Below are 23226 nucleotides of genomic sequence, written 5' to 3'. Positions count from 1 at the left end.
GGGGCAGCTTTCATAGGCGCGCTCCAAGCGCTCATAGAAGGCATCTTTGGTTACATCGTCCTTCACTTTGGTCAGTGATATGTTGAAGAACTTCGCTTTGATGCGGATTGTGGATCGACGTATAGTATATCCACCGGGGTGAATGCCAGGACTCGGCGACGGAGTCTCTCTCCTGCCACGAATTCAACACTGAATTTGCACTCCTTTATATCGCCACTGTAGTAAATGCCACAAGGACCGACTCATCTCAATACTTGCCCCGTCCATCGCCCTTCTTGAACGGCGGTGATGTCAGCCTTTATTTTTACGAGGATATCAACCAGCTGGACAAAGACATTTTGTCAATTAAGGCACCGGACATACCAGTTGTATGCCCTTAAATCATAGTCCTCATTACGTTTGCTGCGGTCGTCATCAAAAGGACAGTTTCTCTTCCGAGGCTGTTTTACCTTTTCATTGGGGGCGTTTTTTACGTGGCGAGTCCCAAACTTAGCACACAAGCCTAAAGACGGATAGTTCGCCTTCTCACTTTAGATCGCCTTCAATCGGATGTTCTTTGGCTACCCGGAGGATACTAGGTCAAAAACCGAAAGTCGCGAGGTGCCTGAGCCATATGTAAAAGAATCGTTTCTGGCCACTCCCAAATGAATGGCCCTCTATTGATGATAGTTTAGTTCTATTGATGACGTTTTCGACTACCTAACCATTAAAATTAACACTTAACCCTGATATGACTATTATCTGCACAAGTTTGGTCAAGTGGAAACAGTTAAAGGCTGAGTTTGCGCTGAAGATAATGTAACGTTAATACCTCACATTTGCGTATAAAAAGCTTTCAGTAACCGCCTGAGGGATGGAATATCTTCTAAAGCGCTCATTAAATCGATCTAAAAAAAGGAGCTGGAAACAACTTATGGACAATTGTAGCAAAAGGAACCTAATAATGTCTTACATATGTTTTTACCACACCTACCGTTTAAGTGATTTATGTTAACGTGAAAGAAAAGACTTTTATTTTATTTTAATGAAACTCTCTTTTATTTAAGTACGGTATTATCACATTTAATTGAACATAAATATTTTATTTTTGATAACAACAAATACACCCATACACACCCGAACATACAAATGAATTACACAGTATATACCCCACAGTAAAATGTACTAGTTGTAAACTGATTACTTTAGGAATAGTATGGACCGAAGGCCAAATTGTTGTTTACTTTCCTTTTAGGGTTTAAATAAAAATCAAGCTTGAAGATGTCTAACTTACTGTCCACAAAATGTTCTGTTTTACTCAATGAAAATCTCCCTTTCCTTTGGAAAGTGATTCGCATGGACTACTCGACTCGAACATGTGAGGACATTATTTAAATTGTAGAAAAATTCCGATGTTTAGTTTGAAAAATTGAATTGTTAAATTTTTATAAAGCGGTTAATAAAAGATACTGATTTTACTAATTTTATAGCTGTTCTGGAAAGTGAATTGTGTAAAAGTTTTGTGTTGATAGCCGAAAATTTGTTAGGTAGCCTTTAAGTACCAAACTATGAAAATTTTTTGTTATATATACTGACAAACTGTCAGAGACTAGGATCACTTTGATCATTTGAGTCACGACTATCTCCGCAATTATCTGTAAAAATTTTTGAGTAATTTTGGAAATTATATTGAGGAACAGAGAGTGGTTCAGCCAAGAACTAAAAGTGTTGGAGGAAAGGTGTCAATTTTGATGGGATCATGATGGCAGATTACCGCTAGAAAGAGTTTGTCGACTGGAAACGTATAAAATAAATGCCCATAAAGGCTTTTATTGAAATTTGCTGCTATGCATCATTATTTTTTAAAACAAAATTGGCATTGTTATTTCGTTTCGTCTAAATAAAGATTTAAAAATAAACGAGCGAGCGAGCAAGTCGTATAAACCCATTGATAGTTTCATGATCTATGGACACAAATATATCTAAAATAGAACTTACATATATATGTACTATATATAATAAGGGTATTCAGACCAGCCTTGTTAATTCGTTAGTCGTTATTCGGTAGTTTTTTACATGTATTTTGTTTTTGTAAAATTAACAGACTATCGTTCTACCGAGTAACGAACTATCCATCTGGCAAGCTTGATAATTGTTTCGTTACTCGGTAATATCACATCAGCTGTTCTCCTGCTCCTCTGTACATCAATTTAAAGTAGTTACCAGTAATAAATTTGATCTGCTCTACATAATTTTCAATTAAATGACGGACAATTTTTGATTTTGCACTTTGCTGAGGCATTTTACTATTTATTTAGCTGTTTTGGAATAAAATTTACTATACTACAGAGGTAGAACAAAAAGTATGTTCACAGTTAAGCCTTTTAACGAAGTATTAACTAACAAATTACCAAAATAACAGTTCGGTCTGAATACCCTTAATATGTAATACAACAAAATCACTTAAGACCTGTGTACCTGTGTTGCTATACCTAGCTTGTCAAATTAAAAAGTGCAAATTGATTTAGATCGTTCAGCTACTAGTCGTGAACTAGTAGTTTTGAACTAGTTCGATATTTTACTACAGGGCGCATTTTGAATCACTGTGTGTGTGCTTTAGCGCTTATTTTCAATTCATTTTACTTCAAAACACATTATTTCAATATTTTTATGTGGAATAAAATTTGACATTATTTTTACTATATAAGTAAATTGTTTTTTACATATATAATAAATAAATAAATATATATTTACTAGTAATAGTAAATTATGCATACACATACAGCTAAATACTTATACGTATATGGCAACATATGTACATATATGTATGTATATCGGTATGTTTGTATGTAAATGCAGCTTAAGTGCTAGACAATTTCTTTGGTAAATATATATGTATGTATATAGTACCCCTTGCTACTGCACTTGTTGTTGTACTCGATAACTTGAGGTAGCAGTTACATGTTGTAGCTAGTATGTACATATGTAGATATTTTACTACGTACAGCTGGTTATGTATATATGTTTGTATGTATATGCTATGTGTTCTTAATATATGGTAAATTCCCGTACAACCACTTGGTGGCAACGAAATACACACTTATATATTTATTTCTATAAAGGGTGGTCCATTTGGTGAGATTTTCAGTCACACATATTATTTTGACAACAATGGCTCGTATAAGAAATTTAACTAACTAAAAGGATCGGTTGGATAGCTAACTCACCAAGCTTTCTCGCTTCTTCTTTTCAAGGAGGCTAACACTAGCCTCCACCAAATCCACAGAGACCATTTTACGAAGGAGTGCAGACTAAATCCAATAGCCTGCATTCTTTCTCTCCGCGTATTGCGAAAATACAAAAGAAATCTTCAAGTTTCTAGCCGACCTAGGGAAGAGAAAAATAAATGTTGTCACCAAGCAACCTACAAGGCAATTGGCAGGCCATACATAGCGATATGGTCGTCTGCACTGCACTCTCTCCCGCATCTAGAGTGACTCTTAGGCAACTTATGGATTCCACTCATCTAACAAACCTCGTGCCCGTCCCGATCCGACCTCCTGTTGAAACTGCACGTTTCCTGGACCTTCCGTTATATGATTTCGATTGCAACTAATTTGAGTATTGCCACCCAAATAGGGTTTAGGTAACCGATTTAACAACAACAACGAGAATAACAGAGCAACTGAGAGCTTTAAGAACAACTCCAACGGCGGCTATTGAACTGGTGCTGAACCTGCCACCTCTTGACCTTTTCGCTGAAAACTGCACAGGGACGACTACTGGCTGCAGGAGAATTTACATATTGAACCGCATAGCTCTGTGGGTAATGGCGGTTTGACAAACACCGGCTATATGACCACACTTTTCAACTGGGAAAGAAGGTTCAAAGAAAACGCAGAAAATGATGCCTGGCGTAAAGGTATGTTAGCTATGACTCTAAACATCTATACTGACGGCACGAAAATCGACGATGGAGTTGGTCCGGGAATATACTGTCCACAGTTAGGTATAAGGCAACCTTTTAAGTTGCCGGATCACTGCAGTATATTTTAAGCTGAGGTTTTTGCTATTGCGAAAGCCGCGAAGCTGGCCTGTAATGCACCTGCAGGTAATTTCAGAGTCAACATCTACAGACAGCCAGTAGACAGCCAAGCAGCAATGAATGCAGTATGCTCGTATCGCATATCGGTCAGAAGTGTCTTGAGAAGCTGGGCAGCAGTGCCAAAAGTAAGCAACTACACTTCTACTGGGTGCCAGGCCAAAAAGGCATCAAAAGCAATGAAATAGTGGACGATATTGCTAAGAATGGTGCACGGATAACATCCGATAACGTGATCAACATTGTGAAACCCATACATTATCTATTCGACGATGTTGACAGAAGCATGTTAAAAAAAATCAAAACCCGATGGAACGAGCTACCTGGATTAAAACTACAAAATTCATATGTAAAATGGTAGATGGGAAGTACACAAATTGGCATTCGATAGAAGAGACTGTAGGAACATGATGGGAATACTAACTGGTCACTGTCTGGTGGCGACACACGGCCGCAGGATAGGGCTGACAGATCGAGAAGACTGCAGGAAATGTCTAGAGCAGGGCACCAGGGAAACAATGGGACTTCTCTTGTGTACTTGTCCCGCATTGACAAGACTACGCTGTTAGCATCGGTGGTCGCTACGGTATGAAACACTGGAGAAGGTATCGATAGTCCGGCCGCAGAGTCTGTTAAAGATCGCTTCAAGCGAGGGATCCTAATGAATGACTACTCTTCTCAGACCTAGCAAATGAACTACATCTAGTATTGTAACGGACCAAAACTGGTCTATGCGTGGCTTATTGGTCTACCAGATTAACCTAACCTAACCTATTAGGTTTTGAAGGAAAACCAATTACTTCAGGGAGAAACCAATGCATTTCCGAAAATGTGAGTTTGTTGCGGTCTTTTGAAAAGTTATATCATTGGTCCATTTTTCTTTCGAAATACAATAGGAAACTTAATTGCGGTTAGTGCTAATTGTTATAGGATCAAGCTGGACCTTTTTTAGCTAAACTTTCTATGAGACAAATAACGATAAACGTGTTATCATTAGAAACTTACTTTCTGGGTACCGCGAGGGCCAAGTTGTAATGAACTATTCAACAACGGTTCGGGTGAGTAAAGAGCAAGACAACCTCGAGATAAAAGCATAATCTGTCACTTAAATTAGGAATGTTAATCTAACAAAAACCAGTATATGAACCACCCTTGAATGTATATTTATAAAAGAAAAGTTACTCTCAGTGATTCACTGTCAGCGGTATGGCTTTGCTCGACGATTCATCTGCAAGAAGGTTGAAATTTGTTAATATTATTGTGATTACCAAAACAAACACTTGAATATACACATACATACACACACACATGCACACGACTCACTTGCTAATGTTTGCAACTCACCCGGATTTGATGATGCTGTAGCGGTTGCAATTGTCGTCGCCAAACCGTTGGATGGATCAGCACGACGACGCGATGTTATTTTCTTCCAACCGCGCATAAGTATTTGATTGCGATATTTTGGTGTGGTGAATGTGTACAGCAGCGGATTGACAGCGGAATTCAGCGGCAATATGAAGACTACCAACCAAGCGTAGATATCGTCTGCTCGTAAAAAAGAAGCAAACACATATATGTACACACATGCATACAAGCATAAGTATATTGCATACCGCGACCAGCATTGCGTATGGGTAATAAAATTTACGATTTCTTACTTACCCGAAATGTTATAGTTGAAGAAGACCCAAATCTTCATGGCAATAATAGGCGCCCAACACAACACATCCGTGAGCACAATAAAAAAGAAACGCACCGCAAATTCACAATCCAATAGGGAGAGCGGTGTCGCTTTACGTGTACGCCAAATGGATATGAGCAACGCTGTATAGAGTAGCGCAATCATTAGTAGTAAAAACAAATTCACGCCCAAGAAGATGAACGCCGAATATTGCCAACCCAGTGGATATGGTTCCTGTATGTGTAGCGGGAAGCATGTGCCCGAGTAGGTGCCATAGAATTTGGTGCTTGAGTGCCAAAGTGCAACTGGCGCCACAGCAATGCCCACGCCCATCAACCAGATAGCCAGTAGGGCTATAAAAATATTCTTAATACCGATACGGTGTTGACTGCGAAACGGATCGGCGATAAGTAGAAAACGTTCGAATGACATGAAGGCGAGTATCAGCATGGACACCTCGGATGATGTTACGGCCAGCGAGCCGATAGCGGCGCACTGCCAGGAGGTGATCCAATCGAGTGCGACTCTGTAGGAGAGTGAGTGGAGTAAAACAAAAAAAAAGAAAAACACATAAAAATAAGTGTGTAGAAGATGGCAGCAAATTTAATTAGAAATGCAAGTTCATTTGGTAACCATAAGTATGAAGACACGAGTTTTGACAAGTGGTTAGACAGCGCTTAGACAGCGCTTGGACATGAGATTGCCATTACGAACAACAAAAAATTCAAATATTGTTCATATTTGAACAATACCGGACTGGTAGTTCAAAGGATGAGTAGTTATAGGTTCTTTCCATAAAATTTTTAAAACTTTTCATTGACATATATATATACAACTCATAGCTCTGAATATAGAGAGATTTTTTCAGGATTGAAAACAGAAATAAATGGCACGATGGCCAATTGGAGAATAGCTGAAGCCTAATTTGTTCAATGTGGCCGTTAAGACGACGAAGGTGTAAGCCAGTTTGTTTTTTTGGTAGAAGAGTTTTTTTTCTTCTCCTGATGGGATGAACATGATAGAGGCATGTGATTGTTTTGACCTTTTCCATGTTTTCTGTTCGAAAGAACCATTTTCCCCTTCTTCTTAGCAGGCTCGCCGTGTGAAGTCCAGTACTTCGTCCGTTGTTTGGTTTTGATCACAAAATTACACAAAACCTCTTTCGACTTATTGCCTTCCCTTTCAGAGAAAAGTGGGATAAGGTCAAGGAAGACAAAGGATAAGCATCTATGGGGATAATTCCAAACGGGTTCTTCTCCACCTGCTTCCTCCGGCGGGTACTGAATCGAAAAACTTTAAAGCTGGAGTATTCTCTTCCATCCGGACAACATGTCCTAGCCAGCGCAGCCGAAGTCTCTTCATTTACTGAACTATGTCAATCGTATATCTCATCGTTCCATTGACTACGGTATTCGCCGTTTACAATGCGCAATGGACCATAAATCTTCCGCAAAACGTTTCTTTCGAATACTTCTAAGGCCGATTTATCAGATGATGTCATTGTCCATGCCTCCACACCGCATAGTAAGACGGGAATTTCGTCTCGGTTAGTGAAATAATTCCTTGATCTCTTAGTGGATGTAACATCCTATTGGGTTCCAGGAAAGCATGTTATCCAGGTACACTATAGCCAGAACAGGCACCACCCTTCAATTTGACACCGGAAAAGAGTGAATTTATATGCCTCTGGCTACTTGTAGATAACTAATTAACAAATATATTATAGACTTAACTGAGTCTCGGTAGAATCAATACCGGACTTGCTGAGCAACGACATGCCAGTAGACTGGGAACGCCATATAACGACTATTGTAGAAGTTGTCAGGAGGTAGAAACGCAACTATCGGTTGGTACTTATAAATATCATCAGAAGCGATGGTTCAGAGGGGAGCCAATAGAATGAAGGGACTTTAGTCCAAGCTAGGCCAGAATTGTCTTTCTGATGTCTCGTTTCATGTCCAATTTGCATAATTACAAACCATAAAACATTAATATATAAACTCGTCCACTTACTTGTAATATTGGCTCCGATAACGATAATCCTGTACGCCAATTGTTATTAAGTAGAAACCCATTAATATATCAGCCAGTGCCAAGTTCCGTATAACCATTGTTACGGCAATATTCTCATCGCGATAGATGAAACGTCCCCAAAGTACCATTATATTTCCTATCACCGTCACAAAAGCCATTATCCAAGCCGAGTAGCGTAGCACCGGTTTACTCAGCAGATCGCGAAATGATGAAACACCATCACTATTCGGCTTACACATACGAACTTGCGGTGTCATCGAGCAAAAATAGAAACGCTCAAACACAATATACTTGAGATTTGACATCTGATTGATGGCATCAAAATCTATGCGCTCGAAGGGGATTCCCGTCAAATTAAGATACGAAATATTAAGAGATCCAATTAGCTGTTGGCTGATGTATAGCGGTGTGTGACTGAGGGAACTGTGAGAATAATAATTATTTTTAATATTAGCAGCAGTGCTCATTTAGTATTCATTAAGGGTGCATTTTGTTATACTCACAGCGCTTCTAGACAAGTGCTACGCAGAAATACTTCACCAGAGAGCTCCTTCAACGGATTGCCAATGAGCCGACTAAAACAAATATGTAAAAATAAAAGTTGAGTGTGGAGTTATCAATTAAATATGTATATGTGATGACTACTTATATATTTATTTAACAGTTTTATTAATTCTAAGGTACGGTCAACGATAAACGGCCAATCTACAGAAGAAAAGAGCGGACAAAAACAAAATTTGGAAGTATTAGCGCATACTTAAGCCTTGTTTGGAGGAAAGTGCAAAATCAACTATCATCGAAATCATGTAACTTTTGGTCCAGGTTACGGACTGTTTCGACGGAGTCGGACCAAATTGAGAGGCGTGTGAGGTGAGTGGGTTTAGCGAAGCATGCAAAGAGGTGGTTAGAGTCATGCGTGGACCAATTGAATGCAGCACAAATGTTTAGTATGTTATGTTAGGGTAGCAGCATAATCTGTTACAGCATCCAGAAAGAAGTTGTGTTGAGTACACGCCCGAAATCGCCTTGGCATTTATTGAAGTTCGTCAACGTATTGTAGTAATCCTTGCTTGGTGTCCCTAGGATGCAGAAACTATTTGTAGAAGAGTGCATTAAGTCCTTTAGGGAGACTTTTCTCTAACAGTCCTCGGTGTTCTGACTTGTCTGTACCTTCTTTAGCTGCGTCCTATAGCATTCAAACGACCATATTGGGGCCTTTTAATTAATGACCGGCCTGCAACATTTCTTTGTACATGCCACAAGTATTATCGGCTAGTGTCTTGTGGGCTCTATTACGGCTCTGTGCTTTGATAATGTATGCTATTCTATGTGCAGTGAAGACTTTAACACTATCAAAGGTAACACCGAAAATTTTGTGGTTGTTCACTGTCGAAATTTTAACGAGGGCTAGTCTGTATTCCTTCCTCCAATAGGTAAATATAGTCAATGTGGACTTAGAAGAAAAGAGTTTTACACTCCTTTCACTTTCGAACACATGTCATCGCTTCCAATACCGGACGCCAATTTCGTGCAGTCATCAGCGTGCCATCCAGTACCATATTGATGCCTGGCTGGGCTCAGATGATGTGGTAAGACCTGAAGTGGCTTTACTATTTGGGCAAGAAGAGTTATCGAGCGATAAGACTCCACTATGTTGGCGGGATAACCAAATTTTAGAAGTGATATCACTCCTTAGAAGTTTTCCTACTGCGCCTCAACTGTAGTCTTTGGACCTACCTGTTTTCTCTGTATTGACTTCAGTAAGGGATATTCTTTTAAGTGAAGTTTTATTTTAGAGACGTTTTTGTAGACTCGAAAAAGAAAGATTTAAAACGAAAAAGATTTAGTAAGAGAATATCGCGCAAGTTTGAAAGCTAGGAAGATTTCGACAGAAAAGATAAACTGACGAAAATTCGAAAGGCTTTTTCAGAGTTAAAAAGGATAACAAAAAATGATATAGTTTATTTCACACGGTCACTAGGGGCGTGCCAGTCGGGTCTAGTGTACTTTAATCGACAGAGAATATGTTATAGGTTTAGCTGAAACATACCAGAAACCAAAACTTAACTTAACATTTGCTGGAGACTAGTCCACGCTTTTTGATCCGACCATTTGCTGAATAACACAACAAAACAAACCTCGCGCATAGTTGTAGCAGTTCATTCAGGCACATGCCAAAAGTATCACCGTTATATTTTTACTATAAAAATTATGCCTTGCTTCACACTACATTTTCTAAAATTAAATAAAAAATGCAGCTTTATGCAGCACAGGCAAAAGTTATGCACACATTACTCATACGTCACGTAGCACGCATTTGCGTTTTTCTATTTAATACCGCATGCAATTTTTATGAGTTATTTAAAAGTGAATATAACCGTTATTTGCACATAAAATTTCAGAGTGACCCACGAAAAGGATTACACGTGTATTTGAACAACTTTTGTTACCTTGAAGCCGACAATGCAGCATCAAATATCTAGCGCATGCCAAAAGCGGCATAACTAGCCTTGACGCATTCCCTTGGTGGCGGCAACGGTACGTGCCGTTTCTTAAAAAATGCGCCGATATGAGCAAATTTGCAAAGTAACTACGACAATACATGCACACATGTACAGTTTTTATTGTAATACCGTTAGCTTCTTTTGCTGTTGATTTGCCAAATGTTTCAACAACACAACCGGCAACAGTTAAATATTTACACATTTTTACCCTTAAATATTTGTACGCGTGTGCATGAAGGCTTGCGGTTATAATTTTGTAATGAGTTTGACCCGAGAGGTCTGTGCGAACGTAAAATATTGTATCAATATTTTTTCCTAAAAATGATGTTAATTGCGCTGTACGATTGTCAATAATTTATACTTCAACGTGTTGTTTGTGTGATAATGAATTGGAAAATTATGTGCAATTGTAAACACTGTGGTAAACCCGTCTCACTAATAACCAATAACCAAGCGGATGCACGAAAATTGTTAAGTACTCTTTACTTTCTTACTTGCTGCTTTTATTTGTTTGCTTGGCAGCTGATTGAGATTACAATTATTGTTGTGTAGACACTAATAAATAGAAGGGTGTTCATTATACTAATGGAGGGCATTATTATGTTGAGGGTTTCTTCGAAGCGCTGATTTTGGAGTGACTTTTTCAAGTCGTAAATACTGTAAAGATGAAATTTGGTTCAGGGCTGGTTCAGCTAAAGGGTTTTCTGAAGTTCTCTGAGCACTATTTACTTGGGAGTGGCCAGAAACGATTTTTTTACATATTGTTCAAGCAGCTCACGACTTCCGAACTTAGACCAAGTATCCTCTGGATAGCCAAAGAACACCCATTTGAAATCGAGCTAAAGTGTAAGGGAGAACCATTCCTCTCCAGAATTGTGCGCTGGGTTTGGGACCCGCTATGTAAAAAACATCCTCAATGAAAATTACAAAACAGCCTCGGATGAGAGATTCATCAAGCTACCTGGCTATCTCCGGATCGAAAAGCCACCAAACAAATCGATTATGTTGTGATAGGCGTAAGACACGTCTCCAGTGTTTTAGACGTATGTATGCTCCGAGGTACTAGATTCGACTCTGATTACTAACTTGTTGCAGCAGAGATACGCACTCGCCTCTGTGCAACAAAAAGCGGACGTCAACGAAGACAAGGAAGGTTCGACGGTGATTGCAGGCAGCAGAAATCCGAACGATTTTTTACTCGATTCGCACTCCTCTCTGAGAGCAATCATCAGCAACTCAGTATAAGGGAACTGTGGGACGGCATTTCAAGCTCCTTACGCAGTTGCAAACAAAACCATTGGTTTTCGGAAAGGCAAAAGAACAGCCGGTACAATGAGGGGTGCCATGTAGTAGTGGAGAGAAAACCGATTTAAAGATGGAAGCGAGACGCAAAGAGCCATCCAGAGGTGATTTAGTCCACCCAGAGCATATAGAAATTATGGAAGGAACACTTCTCCAGCTTGCTGAATGGCTGTGAAAGCATAACACCAGAAGATGGTGAACCCGATTCTCCAATCGATGAAGATGGAGCGGACATTCCATTGCCAAACCATGAAGAAGTCCGATGTAATAACCAATACTGTGCCCACAAACCACAATTATATGGTAGACCCGTCCAAATTGTTATACCCTGTATATTATCAAGGGAAAATAATTAGCATAAATTCAAGTCAGAATAATTATATACAAATATTTTGAAAGAGGTGAGATTACAATAAACAGCCTGCTGTTCCCACGATATTCATTTCAAATGTATTGGTGCATACGCGTCCACAAATGACTTACAAACAAATTAATTTAAGTGAGACATCATTTTTATTTTGGATTCATTGAATATTGTGCTCTATCTCCGCTGGAAGTGAGTGAAGAAAGCCGTATTTATTTAGACCATTTCAGGTTTGAACTTTTTTTTTGCTGCGAGTAGTTTCATTATGGCCGAATAGTGCTTAGGGATTTTGAAACAAAAAACTCGTCTGGTATATTATATTTAGATATTTGCGCCTGTGTATCTAAGTCAAATATAATTTATTTGTATAATTATGTTTACCATTTTCATTTCATTGGAAATATTCCATTTTTCGCGCCACACAAATTAATTAAGCCCTAACATTAATGCTAGCTGCATTTCTCTTTTTCAAAATATATTCACACTTCTTATCGTGCCAACTGAAAGAAGAGCATTCGATTAACACTAATGCAAAACATGTGACTTGAGCAAAAACAACTCGTAATACAAATTGTCTCTAACAATTTCAATCAAAGAAATTGCATATGCCAGCGAAATTAGTAGCCGGCTGCGTTTACGAGTATAACACTTCTATCCTTTAGCCAGAAATGATTATCATACATACCTACATATGTCTGTCTGTAAAGAAGTTCAATTGTACATATGATACTTCAGATGTTGTATTAGGTCACGCGCCTACACTATAGCGCTTACCAATGGAGATGATGTGATTTTGACAGCTCGTGGCGGCCATGTTTGTCTAAGGATTTGTGTAAAATTTTGTCAGTGTGTTCAGTAAGGTTTACCATTTCATCATGTCACGTTTGACTTTGGTACAAAGTTTACAAATTGTCCAAGAATATTACGCAAGTTCACGTTCTCCGAAAAAATCGTAAATTTACTTTCATCGAAGAATCATCTTCTCAGATGTGTCCCCTTTCAGTTTAAATGACTTTGTAAATTCAATCTACTCTTGGAGAAATAGTTCGAGCTGTAGATCTAAATAGGGAAGCTACCATCTTCAATAGGAGTGTACAGCTGCTGGCATACGCAGATAATATAATGACATTAAAATCATTGGCCTCAACAACCGCGCCGTTAGTTCTGCTTTCTCCAGAATGGATACAGAAGCGAAGCAAATGGGTCTGGTGGTGAACGAAGGCAAGACAAAATATCTCTTGTCATCAAGCAAACAGTCGTCGCACTCATGACTTGGCTTCCACGTCACTGTTGACAGTAATAACTTCGAAGTCCAAGATAATTTCGTCTATCTTGAAACCAGTAACAACAATATCAGCTTCAAAATCTAACGCAGAATTACTCTTGCCAACAGGTGCTACTTCGGACTGAATAGGCAATTGAGAAGTAGAATCCTCTCTCGACAAACAAAAACCTAACTCTATAAGTCACCCATTATTCCCGTGGTGCTAAATGCTGCAGAGGCGTGGGCGGTGACAACATCTGATAAGTCGACGTTACGATTTTTCGAGAGAAAGGTTCTGCGAAAGATTTAAGTTTCTCAGCGCATTGACCACGGCTAATATCGTATTCGATGGAACGATGAGCTGTATGAGATAACGACGACATTAACATAGTTCGGCTGGCAAGGTCATGTCATACCTATGGACGAAAACACTCGAGCTATGAAAGTATTCGACACATTACCCGCCAAGCAGAGGAAGAGGATCCGCCAGGTTGTGGTTTGAGACAGTGCCAATGCTTGAGAAAGTCTTGGAATCGGCAAATTGCTGCCTTCAAGACTTGCCTGAACGGCAGCAATATTTTCATTACTTCGAGAGGTTCTTTATCTTATTACTCCTAGAACTTGAATATTATATGTAAATTAAAAGAAAATTGAATGGTTGAATACAATGAAAAATATAGATTAAAAATGCCCGAAACGACACTTAGATATCATATCATCCCTATTGGGAAACCCGTCATATGTATGTCGTGAACCACGGTACCAACAGAAAAAATTTTAGAAAGTGAACGGATGGGAAGTGATATATTTTCAAGCCGTCATTCCTAATACAGATCATTCGACCAACTCCTGATAAAATATTTAAACTTTAATCTTGGAAATGATTTTATGAGGCCAAAACTTGTCTGTTATAAATTATAAGAAGATTTTTTTTACTGGCTTAGTGCTAAGAAATAGTACCACAACTCTAAGTATATATTTTTTAAAGAAAATCTTTTCATCAAATCTCTCATACAAATTCTTCAAGTCTCAATACTTTAGAACAATGATATAAAGAGTTATTGGAATGAAATATTCCAGCTCATTTTATGTGTTAATTTTTAGTCCTTAAGTTCATTGGTTTTTTTAAATTTTCCTTACTTTAACCACTAACTTTATAATTGTAAGTGATATGCATTCAACATACTGCGCTGCGACTGGTGCACGAAAAAGTTCGGGGCGAATATTCATATCTATAACTGGTACACTCTTTTGCAAAGTAGTCACATTTCATACTTTTGTTTGCTTTATTTTACAGCCTGTTTATAACCATTGTAGCTTTGGGTTCATTAATTTTGTGGCATAACTTTGATATGAGCGCCTACTAATGAATTCGAAACACGCCTGTCAGCCAGCAACGCCGTTACGCTACCCTCATTGTTCTGCCCACGGAGCTTAACTACACTTTTCCAGCTCTTATTTTGTTGATTCGACTTTTTTTCTATTCTCGTGTGTAGAAATTTGCATGAAAGCGTAAATATTTCTTATCTATCTTTTGATTTGGATTTGTCTGTTTTGGCAACGAATTTATTTGAGTGGATTCCAAAGTAAATAAGAGCAAAACAAGAAAGAAAATGATAATAAAGCGTAAAACTCTGATTACAATAACAAAAAAAGTTATAAAGGTTGCACATGCTCACATGTGAAACCCTGCATTGGGCGGGACGATAGTCAAAAAAACATGTTTCGGCGAAAAATCACACAATTCTTGTTAATAACATTGTTGCATTCGTGCGTGAATATGGTTTGTACTCCTACAGCATTTGGCTTGCAATTTTTGTGGGAATTCCTACCCAACCTGGTTGAAAATATTCAATTTCACGCGCACAAGGACGAAATAGTTGCCGCCCGAGGGCGTCTCGGTAAAATCGATATGAGGAGAATGAAAGAGTTGCTTGTGGCGATTGTTTTGGGAATACCGTAAAACAGTGAAGTGTAAAATTATACCAACAACAACAAGGCGGGCTACCAACTACTATATAAATTAATTTGTTATTCAACAAATGCGCTCGAATGCAGCTTGGCGATTCCCTGACCGAAGATGTCTGGTGCTTGCGGCGATATTGAAAATATAATAACAATGACAAAAACAACAAATAATCCATTTAATAATAGACAATAATCATATTAAATGTATATGGGGTTTAAACTACACTTATATATCGTCAAATGTAAAACAACGTATCATCAAAAAAAACGAAAATCACTGTCAGATATAAAATAACCAAAATATAACCATTTTATGACCAAAACTCAAATTTTGTTTCAATATAAGTTGTTCCTATTATAACTTTTTCCTTCGCCTGTAATCTTATGAAAAGGTAAAATTTAGGTGACGATACGTAAAAACTGTGATAGGGTTAAATCTGGCGAAATCTATACGTTTTTCTCTGTCAAAGCAAGAAATGAGTGTTGGGTGATTATGAATATATACGAGGTATGACAATTAAGTAATGAGACTGATTCCATAAAAACCGTATATTTGAAAATTATTCTACAACTCTGCCATTCCCTTCAAAGTAGTCCCCTTGGGCAGCTATACAGCGATTCCAGCGCGTTTTCCATGCTTCGTAACATTTCTGGAACGCTTCGACTGGGATGTCCGCGAGTACTCTCCTCACGGTCGCCTGGATGCCCGTAATCGACTCAAAATGCGTTCCTTTGACCGCGGATTTTGTTTTTGGAAACAAAAAAAGTCACAGGGTGACATGTCGGGCGAATAAGGCGGCTGTTGCAACACGGCGATCCCTTTAGAGACCAAATACTGGGGCACGCTGAGGGCGGTGTGGCACGGCGCGTTGTCGTGATGAAGGATCCAGTTACGAACGATGTCTGGGCGCACCCTGTTGACTCGTTTTCGCAAACTTTCGAGTACTTGGCAATAGTAGACTTGAATCACAGTTTTCCCCGGTGGAACGAATTCTTTGCGGACGATTCCACGGCTATCAAAAAAGGCAATAATTATCGTTTTCACCTTCGACTTGCTCATGCGCGTTGCTCTTGATTTCGTTTTTCCATTTTCGTGACGAGCACTACGAACACACGTCTACTCAACTTGACGCAGCAGGCGAACTAAACAAGCTAGAGCGATGGTACACATATCAATGGAGAGTGTAGAGATGCCGGAAAAAAAAGAAAGTGAATTTTATCAGTCTCATTACTTAATTGTCAAACCTCGTTTGTTTAGAATAGAGCGATCTTTCAAATGCTCAAATAGAATTTCCCATAATACCAAAAGGTTAAATTTTCGATAACATATACTATTTCGAAAGAAACATAAACTGAATTTAGACCTTCATAATATCTCAAAATGTTAATACTAGCTTGTACTCTTCTGTCCTCCACTGGAGACAATTTTTAGCATTTCTTTCAATGAACCGCTTATTTTGTGACCATATCCATAGCCAAAATCACCCTTCAACGTTGCTAATTTCGCTCAAGCTGGCAGAAATACCTGCTTTAACTATGCTTGCCATTCTATGTTCAGTTGGGATACAATCTCTTGTTCTGAGAGAGATCAACGCGGTGCCCATTTGGAGTGGAAGAGAAAGGGGATTATTTTCTATATTTGAAAAATCATATTAAAGAATACTCTTTCAATTGTCTTTCGCTAAGTTGTTATCTTACCCCAAAAATTTATTATCAGTTCCGCTAATCCACAGTTATTTAACCGTTACATTGTTCAACATAAATAAAAATATATGTCTAAAGAGAGAGATCCCGATTTATACATACTTACTTTCTAGACAAACTAACAGATTTACATTGCTCAATATCTTATCGTTCTCATCTTCCCAGGAGCATTTTCTTCTATTTGAAAATTTGAACGCATCAACAGCCTCTTCAGGTATCGAGGAACGTTGACCTCTTAGTTAATCTTTTACATAAGGGAATAAAAAGAAGTTATTCGGTGCCAAGTCAAGACTTTACGTTGGATTACTCATAAAATCGATGTTATAAGTGCTCAAAAAAGCAGTTTCTTCAGTGGATGTTTGAGAGCTCGTATGGTCGTGGTAAAGAGTGATGAAGACGGTGGTTGGTTTTCCTGATGTCTTAAAAGACAACTGACAAAAAGATGGCTATGTACCATTCAGGATTTACTATTCTGCCTTATTCTGGAGGTATAGTTGCAACATATTCAGTTTTAGCAACAAAAAAAGGCAATCATTTGCTTGGAAGTGCTTTGTAAACGAACAGCTTTTGTTAGATTCGGCTCATTTTGAATCACTCATACAGTCGACTGCTGATAAGCAAAACAAATATTAAGGTGGGGTGAAAAAATAGTCCCTGTAAATTCTCAAGTATTGTTGGCTTGAGCATCTTAATCATTACTCAACTGCATGTTTTTTGCTGTTCTCTAATAATGCAATCATGAAAGCTTTAACTCTTCCCCTTTGCAAGCGGCGCGCAAAGTAATTAACCCACTTCAAGATTGTGAGAAAGTTGTGTAAGCTGTGCGGCGGCGGCAAACGTTAATTTGCGCAGATGACCTTAAGATTTTAAAATAATAAATTCAAAACTTTTCATATAAAACTATTTATAACTTTTTATCACTTTCACTCCTCAGTTCTCAATCGTTGTAATTAAATTTGCGGCTTTTGTAAATCAGAGAAAAACAGATTTATTTTGTAATAAAAATAATAGAAATATAGTAGACAAAAGGATTTCAATTTGAATGGATTGGTGTTTTGTAGTTTGTCAATTTGCAGCTGTTCAGTTATTTATAGCGGCGTTTAACCTCGCTGTTTATTTTGCTATCGTTAGTGGTAATGGCTATTTGAATTTAGTGGAGAATTCTATTATGTTTGACGAGAAAAGCAAATCGAAACTACGACAACTTGAATTTCTATCGATATATGAATGTATGGACTCCGTCTGTAGCAATTTTCCGTATCACAAAGACATAACTGTCTTGTCGTAATTATTTTGGCGTCTTATCTCTCTTTGGAATTAGACATGTAATCTAACACATCCTTATTGCAACCAAAACATACGAGACTCATCCGGTACACAGATGCCTTCAATTAATGCTTTAAATGGATTACCAGAAGGCAGAAATTTTTCAATTTAATAATATGTGTGTAAGCTCAGCTTGGATAATATGTGAACTTTGATTATCATTTTCTAAGTAAGACAAATTTTGTATTTTTTAGGAATGTGATTATTTATTAGTTTTTCCAGCACTTGAATCGAAAATATATTTTCGAAAATATCCAAATGTAAGAGGTAACGTCTGTTAAAATCTTCGATTGTACCCTTTACCTTTAACAACTTTAGATACCGGTGGAGAACATCGTTTCTCACATAGAATGGAGCCCCCACTATGGTGCGCAGAACTTTATTTTGAAAAGTTTGAATTACTTCTAAATTTGAATTCGCTGCACTACCCCAGATTTAAATGCCATACGTCCAGATCGGCCTAAGTATTATCTTATAAATTAGCAACTTATTCTTCAGACTGAGGCGGCATTTTGGTCTGAGGCGCCAGTTTAGCTGCGCCAACTCTAATCTCAGCAGAGTTATTTTTATTTTTACGTGATCTTTCCAAGTGTGCCTCTTATCAATTGTAATCCCCAAATATATTGCGCATGTTCTTCTTGGTAACAACTGACCATGTAAAGCCACTTGAGGGCAATTTTTGAGCTTGAGGATATATACTACTTGTACGGACTATTTGGTATTGATACCACTGTTTCTTTTAGTGAGCCACGATTCTGGAGCATTCAGATGCATCTGCAGTTTTCTAGAATCAGTATTAGTGTTGCCACTTGTCACTGTGAAGTCAGAGTTTACATCTAGATTGACTGCTGTATAAAGAATGTAGAGCACAGTGGCGAGTATCTTATTCTCTTGGGGACAAGGGGACATTTGTCGAAACTGATGTGATTGTTCGATATCGGATCATTTTAGCATATAGCTGTCAAACAAATTTGTCAAATCGTATTGCTGTGGAAAATTGGATATCCAGAAATTACGGGATTCGGTTTCTTATCTACATATTTCTTATTTTATTGCATTTTAAACACACTTAAGTTAGTTAAAGTTGTTTTGTAAAATTTCCAAAAAAATTGTTCCCAAAATTATTATTTCTAAATTCTGGAATGAAAAAACTTATTCCTCAGCGTGCTTATAATGAAGTCTTACAATAGAAAAGTCTTAAACTCCATACATGTCTACATTGTCAATCAAGCAGTTGAAAAGTTGCCAATTTTTGTGCAAGAAATAAATTTAACTTTCGAGCAACACTTTTAAGGACCACTACCCATGCACACAATAAAAATTCATATGCGGCAAATAAAAAAACACATTCACTGTGTCAAAGGAAGCGACTCCGGTTTATTAAATAAACATTTCACAACTTAACTTATTGCTGACGCTGCGTCACCAACACATACACATATATCACTAACACATACACATATACGTATGTGCGTCGAAAAGGTTAAAGAAACACATGTAGCAATACATCTTAGTTGTAGGGGTGTCTGTGTTTGTCTAAAAACGTGATGTTCTGCACTTTCTAATCTCACTATTCACGGCCAAACACAAACATACACACGCACAACACACGAAGATGCCGCAGCAGACAGTCAAAGAGTACGTCTGGCAATTGTAACTTTATGAATTTTTGTTTTGTTTTGCTCGTCTGCCAATCTGTTGCTATTTGTGTGCAATTTTGTTTATGCTTATGTTTATTTTTATATTTACCCGTTACTTTTTTTGCTTAGTACGCATACGTACACACACACATATTAATCTACAAATGACCATTAGGGTGACCGATATTTTCCAAGTGGAATCTCTTGAATGGCTTTTACCATACAGCAACTTCCTTCAAAGTTATACGTACTTAAAATTATGCTGTATTCATATAGTACACCATGTCGTATGAGTAACAAAGAATGCTTAAACCACTCGTATGATTGCTCAGTACATTTGATGATTAGTTAAAATGGGAATAACTTTTAGAGGAGTTTTTTCATTAAAAATCCTTCATACCATTTTTAGTGAAAAATAACAAAAAAAAAAACTTGTTAAATACATTGAAATGTATGTAAAATAATTTTTAGATTGAATATAAAATGCTTGTTTCTGTTGACTAATTTTTTTAAGACAAAATATGAAACTTTAAGGGCATTTGTTAAAAACAAAATTAATGTGAGAAATTAAAAACACCCTAATGTTGTTGTAGTTGTAGCGGCAGAATTATGCCAAGTCGGCAGTCCTTGGCCGGATAAAAATACGGGTCCGTTCCGGATACGTAGACCCATTTGTGGTGGGGACACCCTAATGGACATGTACGTATCTGCCAAACCAATTTTTATTATTGAATTTTAAAGTGTGTGCGTGTATGCGTGTGTAAGTGTATGGAAGTACTATATACTTTTTCAAATATATTATTATTGAATTTGCTTAAAACCGGTATCCCTGATTTTGTGGCAAATAGTTGTTTTTTACTTTTTCCAAAGCATTTTATTTCGTGGAAATTTTCTCCTTCGATATGCATTTCAATAAATAATTTATCTTGACAAAACCATCAAATATTTACACATAGGAATTTCAATTGATTTATGGTCACTCAAGCAAGCTAAAAGTAAGTGGATTACTGGCCAATGGCCTTAAATTTTAGTTAAAGCAGCATTTTTAGTAATTGAATACAATTAAAACGAAGTGCTGAGCATTGTTTTTGTTTTTTTTTTTTACATATTAACCCATGTATTATATAATAATATACTTTTTTTATATACTATATGCTTGGCTTCTGTAAATTCCTCTTTTTATAATATTTTATTTGTTTGAAAAGCATACACATATACACATATCCGCTAGTGCCACGGGTCGTATACGTAATAAAACTTAATATGCGTACTCTTGTGTGCCGCCGTTTCTTAACTGCTTTCTAAGTCTATTATCATGCATGAATCACTGTTTATTATAACATTATGCAAATGGTTTTGAAATTGTTCTCTAGTTGTTTATTGAATATGTGCGATAAATTAGCCGCCTGATTCTAAGACGATATTATTTGGAGCAACGCGAACGGTTTGTAACGGTGTATATTATTTGAAAGCAATTTTTAGCAGTTTTGTTGTGCCATACATGTGTTGACGAAGTTCTAAGTTATTTACGATTGTAAGTTTTATATTAAATTTCATTAATTTTTGCCACATTTTTGGTTTGTCTTCGCGCCTTATTTTCCTATTATTTAAGTAATTCCTTCACAAAAGTTGATCGAATTAGTTCACTCCAAGTATTAAATTAAAAAAAAATCATATTTCGACAGGTTGTATATATTTAAAAGTAACACACAAAAATTATAAGTCGATATCTGAAGTAGCTTTTAAGTAAAAAATTTCTAAATTGTAAATTTTTTTTTTAAATTTGCCGCCATTTTTGGGATATTTTTTCGACCGTAGATCAATATTTTAGGAGAGATTTATTTTCAGATTTCATCTATTTAAAAAGCTGGAATTACTATATGAATGGAGGATCTTTCCTATCGCCGTCGGAGATCGCGTGTAACTCCAATAATATTTAATTATTTTTTTCACAAATTTTATAAATATCTTCTTCTTTTTTACTGGCGTAGTCAGCGCTTAAGCGATTATAGCCGAGTTAACAACCGCGCGCCAGTCGTTTCTTCTTTTCACAAGGTGGCGCCAATTGGTGATTCCAAGCGAAGCCAGGTCCTTCTCTACTTGGTCCTTCCAACGGAGTGGAGGTCTTCCTCTTCCGCTGCTTCCCTCGGGCGGGTACTGGGTCGAATTCTTTCGGAGCTGGAGTGTTTTCGTCCATCCGGACAACATGACCTAGCCTGGCTTCGCTGGCTTCTTTTAATTCGCTGAACTATGCCAATGTCATCGTATATCTCATACAGCTCACCGCTCCATCGAATATGATATACGCCGTGACCAACGCGCAAAGCACCATACAACTTTCGCAGAACCTTTCTTTCGAAAACTCGTAACGTCAACTCATCAGATCTTGTCATCGTTCTTGCCTCTGCACCATACAACAGAACGGGAATAATGAGTGAGTTATAGAGTTTTTTTTTATTCGACGAGAGAGGACATTACTTCTCAATTGCCTACTCAGTCCGAAGTAGTACCTGTTTACAAGAGTTATTCTGCGTTGGATTTCCAGGCTGACATTTTTGGTGGTGTTGATACTGGTTCCAAGATAGACTTCAATGTTATGACTGTCAAAGGTGACGTGAGAGCCAAGTCGCGAGTGCGACGACTGTTTATTTCATGACAGGAGATATTTCGCCTTACCCTCATTATCCGCTTCCTTATCCAGTATGGAGAACGCAGAGCTAACGGCGCGGGTGTTGAGGCCAATGATATCAATATCATCGACGTACGCCAGCAGTTGTACACTCTTATAGAAGATTGTACCTGCTGAATTAAGTTCTGCAGCTCGAATTATTTTCTCCAGAAGCAGATTGAAGAAGTCGCACGATGGGCAGTCACCTTGTCTGAAACCTCATTTGATATCGAACAGCTCGGAGAGGTTCTTTTTGGTTCTGCACGCGCTTTTGTTATTGCTCAACGTCAGTTTACACTGCCGTATTAGTTTTGCGGGGATACCAAATTCGGACATCGCGGCATAAACTCAGCTCCTTTTCGTGCTGTCAAAAGAAGCTTTGAAAACGACAAAAAGGTGGTGTGTGTCGATTCTCTTTTCACGGGTCTTTTCCCAAGGCCCAATCCGTTTGTTGACGGTGGGCTTTAATCTTTCACACAATAGAACCTTATGTATATGCGATGTTGAGGAAGCTTATCCCACGGTAGTTGTCGTAGATTGTGGGGTCTCCCTTTTTGTGGATTGGCCAGATATATACCCTTAATTTTTTTGTTTTAATTCGCAAAAACGCCTATATTTCGGGTTGTCAAACTAGGTGCGATTCTTAAATCCTGCAAGAGATGTGCTGATCACTGTTCAAATGGTACTATA

General features: G+C 37.8%; 1 protein-coding gene across 1 annotated transcript in view; it reads right to left on the bottom strand.

The window, feature by feature from the left end:
- Window positions 1–1981: 1981 nt before the first annotated feature.
- Window positions 1982–23226, bottom strand: part of LOC105230493 (relaxin receptor 2) — a 46582-nt gene continuing 25337 nt past the window's right edge. Inside the window, exons 8-12 of the mRNA XM_049447967.1 lie at window positions 8300–8371; window positions 7776–8219; window positions 5744–6288; window positions 5426–5626; window positions 1982–5309 (exon numbers count right to left, since the gene is read on the bottom strand). Coding sequence (XP_049303924.1) covers window positions 5266–5309; window positions 5426–5626; window positions 5744–6288; window positions 7776–8219; window positions 8300–8371 — 1306 coding nt within the window. The 3' untranslated portion in view covers window positions 1982–5265. The remainder of the gene's footprint in view (window positions 5310–5425; window positions 5627–5743; window positions 6289–7775; window positions 8220–8299; window positions 8372–23226) is intronic.

Source organism: Bactrocera dorsalis, chromosome 2 (assembly GCF_023373825.1).
Source record: "Bactrocera dorsalis isolate Fly_Bdor chromosome 2, ASM2337382v1, whole genome shotgun sequence".
Lineage (NCBI taxonomy): Eukaryota > Metazoa > Arthropoda > Insecta > Diptera > Tephritidae > Bactrocera > Bactrocera dorsalis.
The sequence above is the reverse complement of the archived record's forward strand: the minus strand, read 5'-3'. Positions and strand labels throughout refer to the sequence as shown.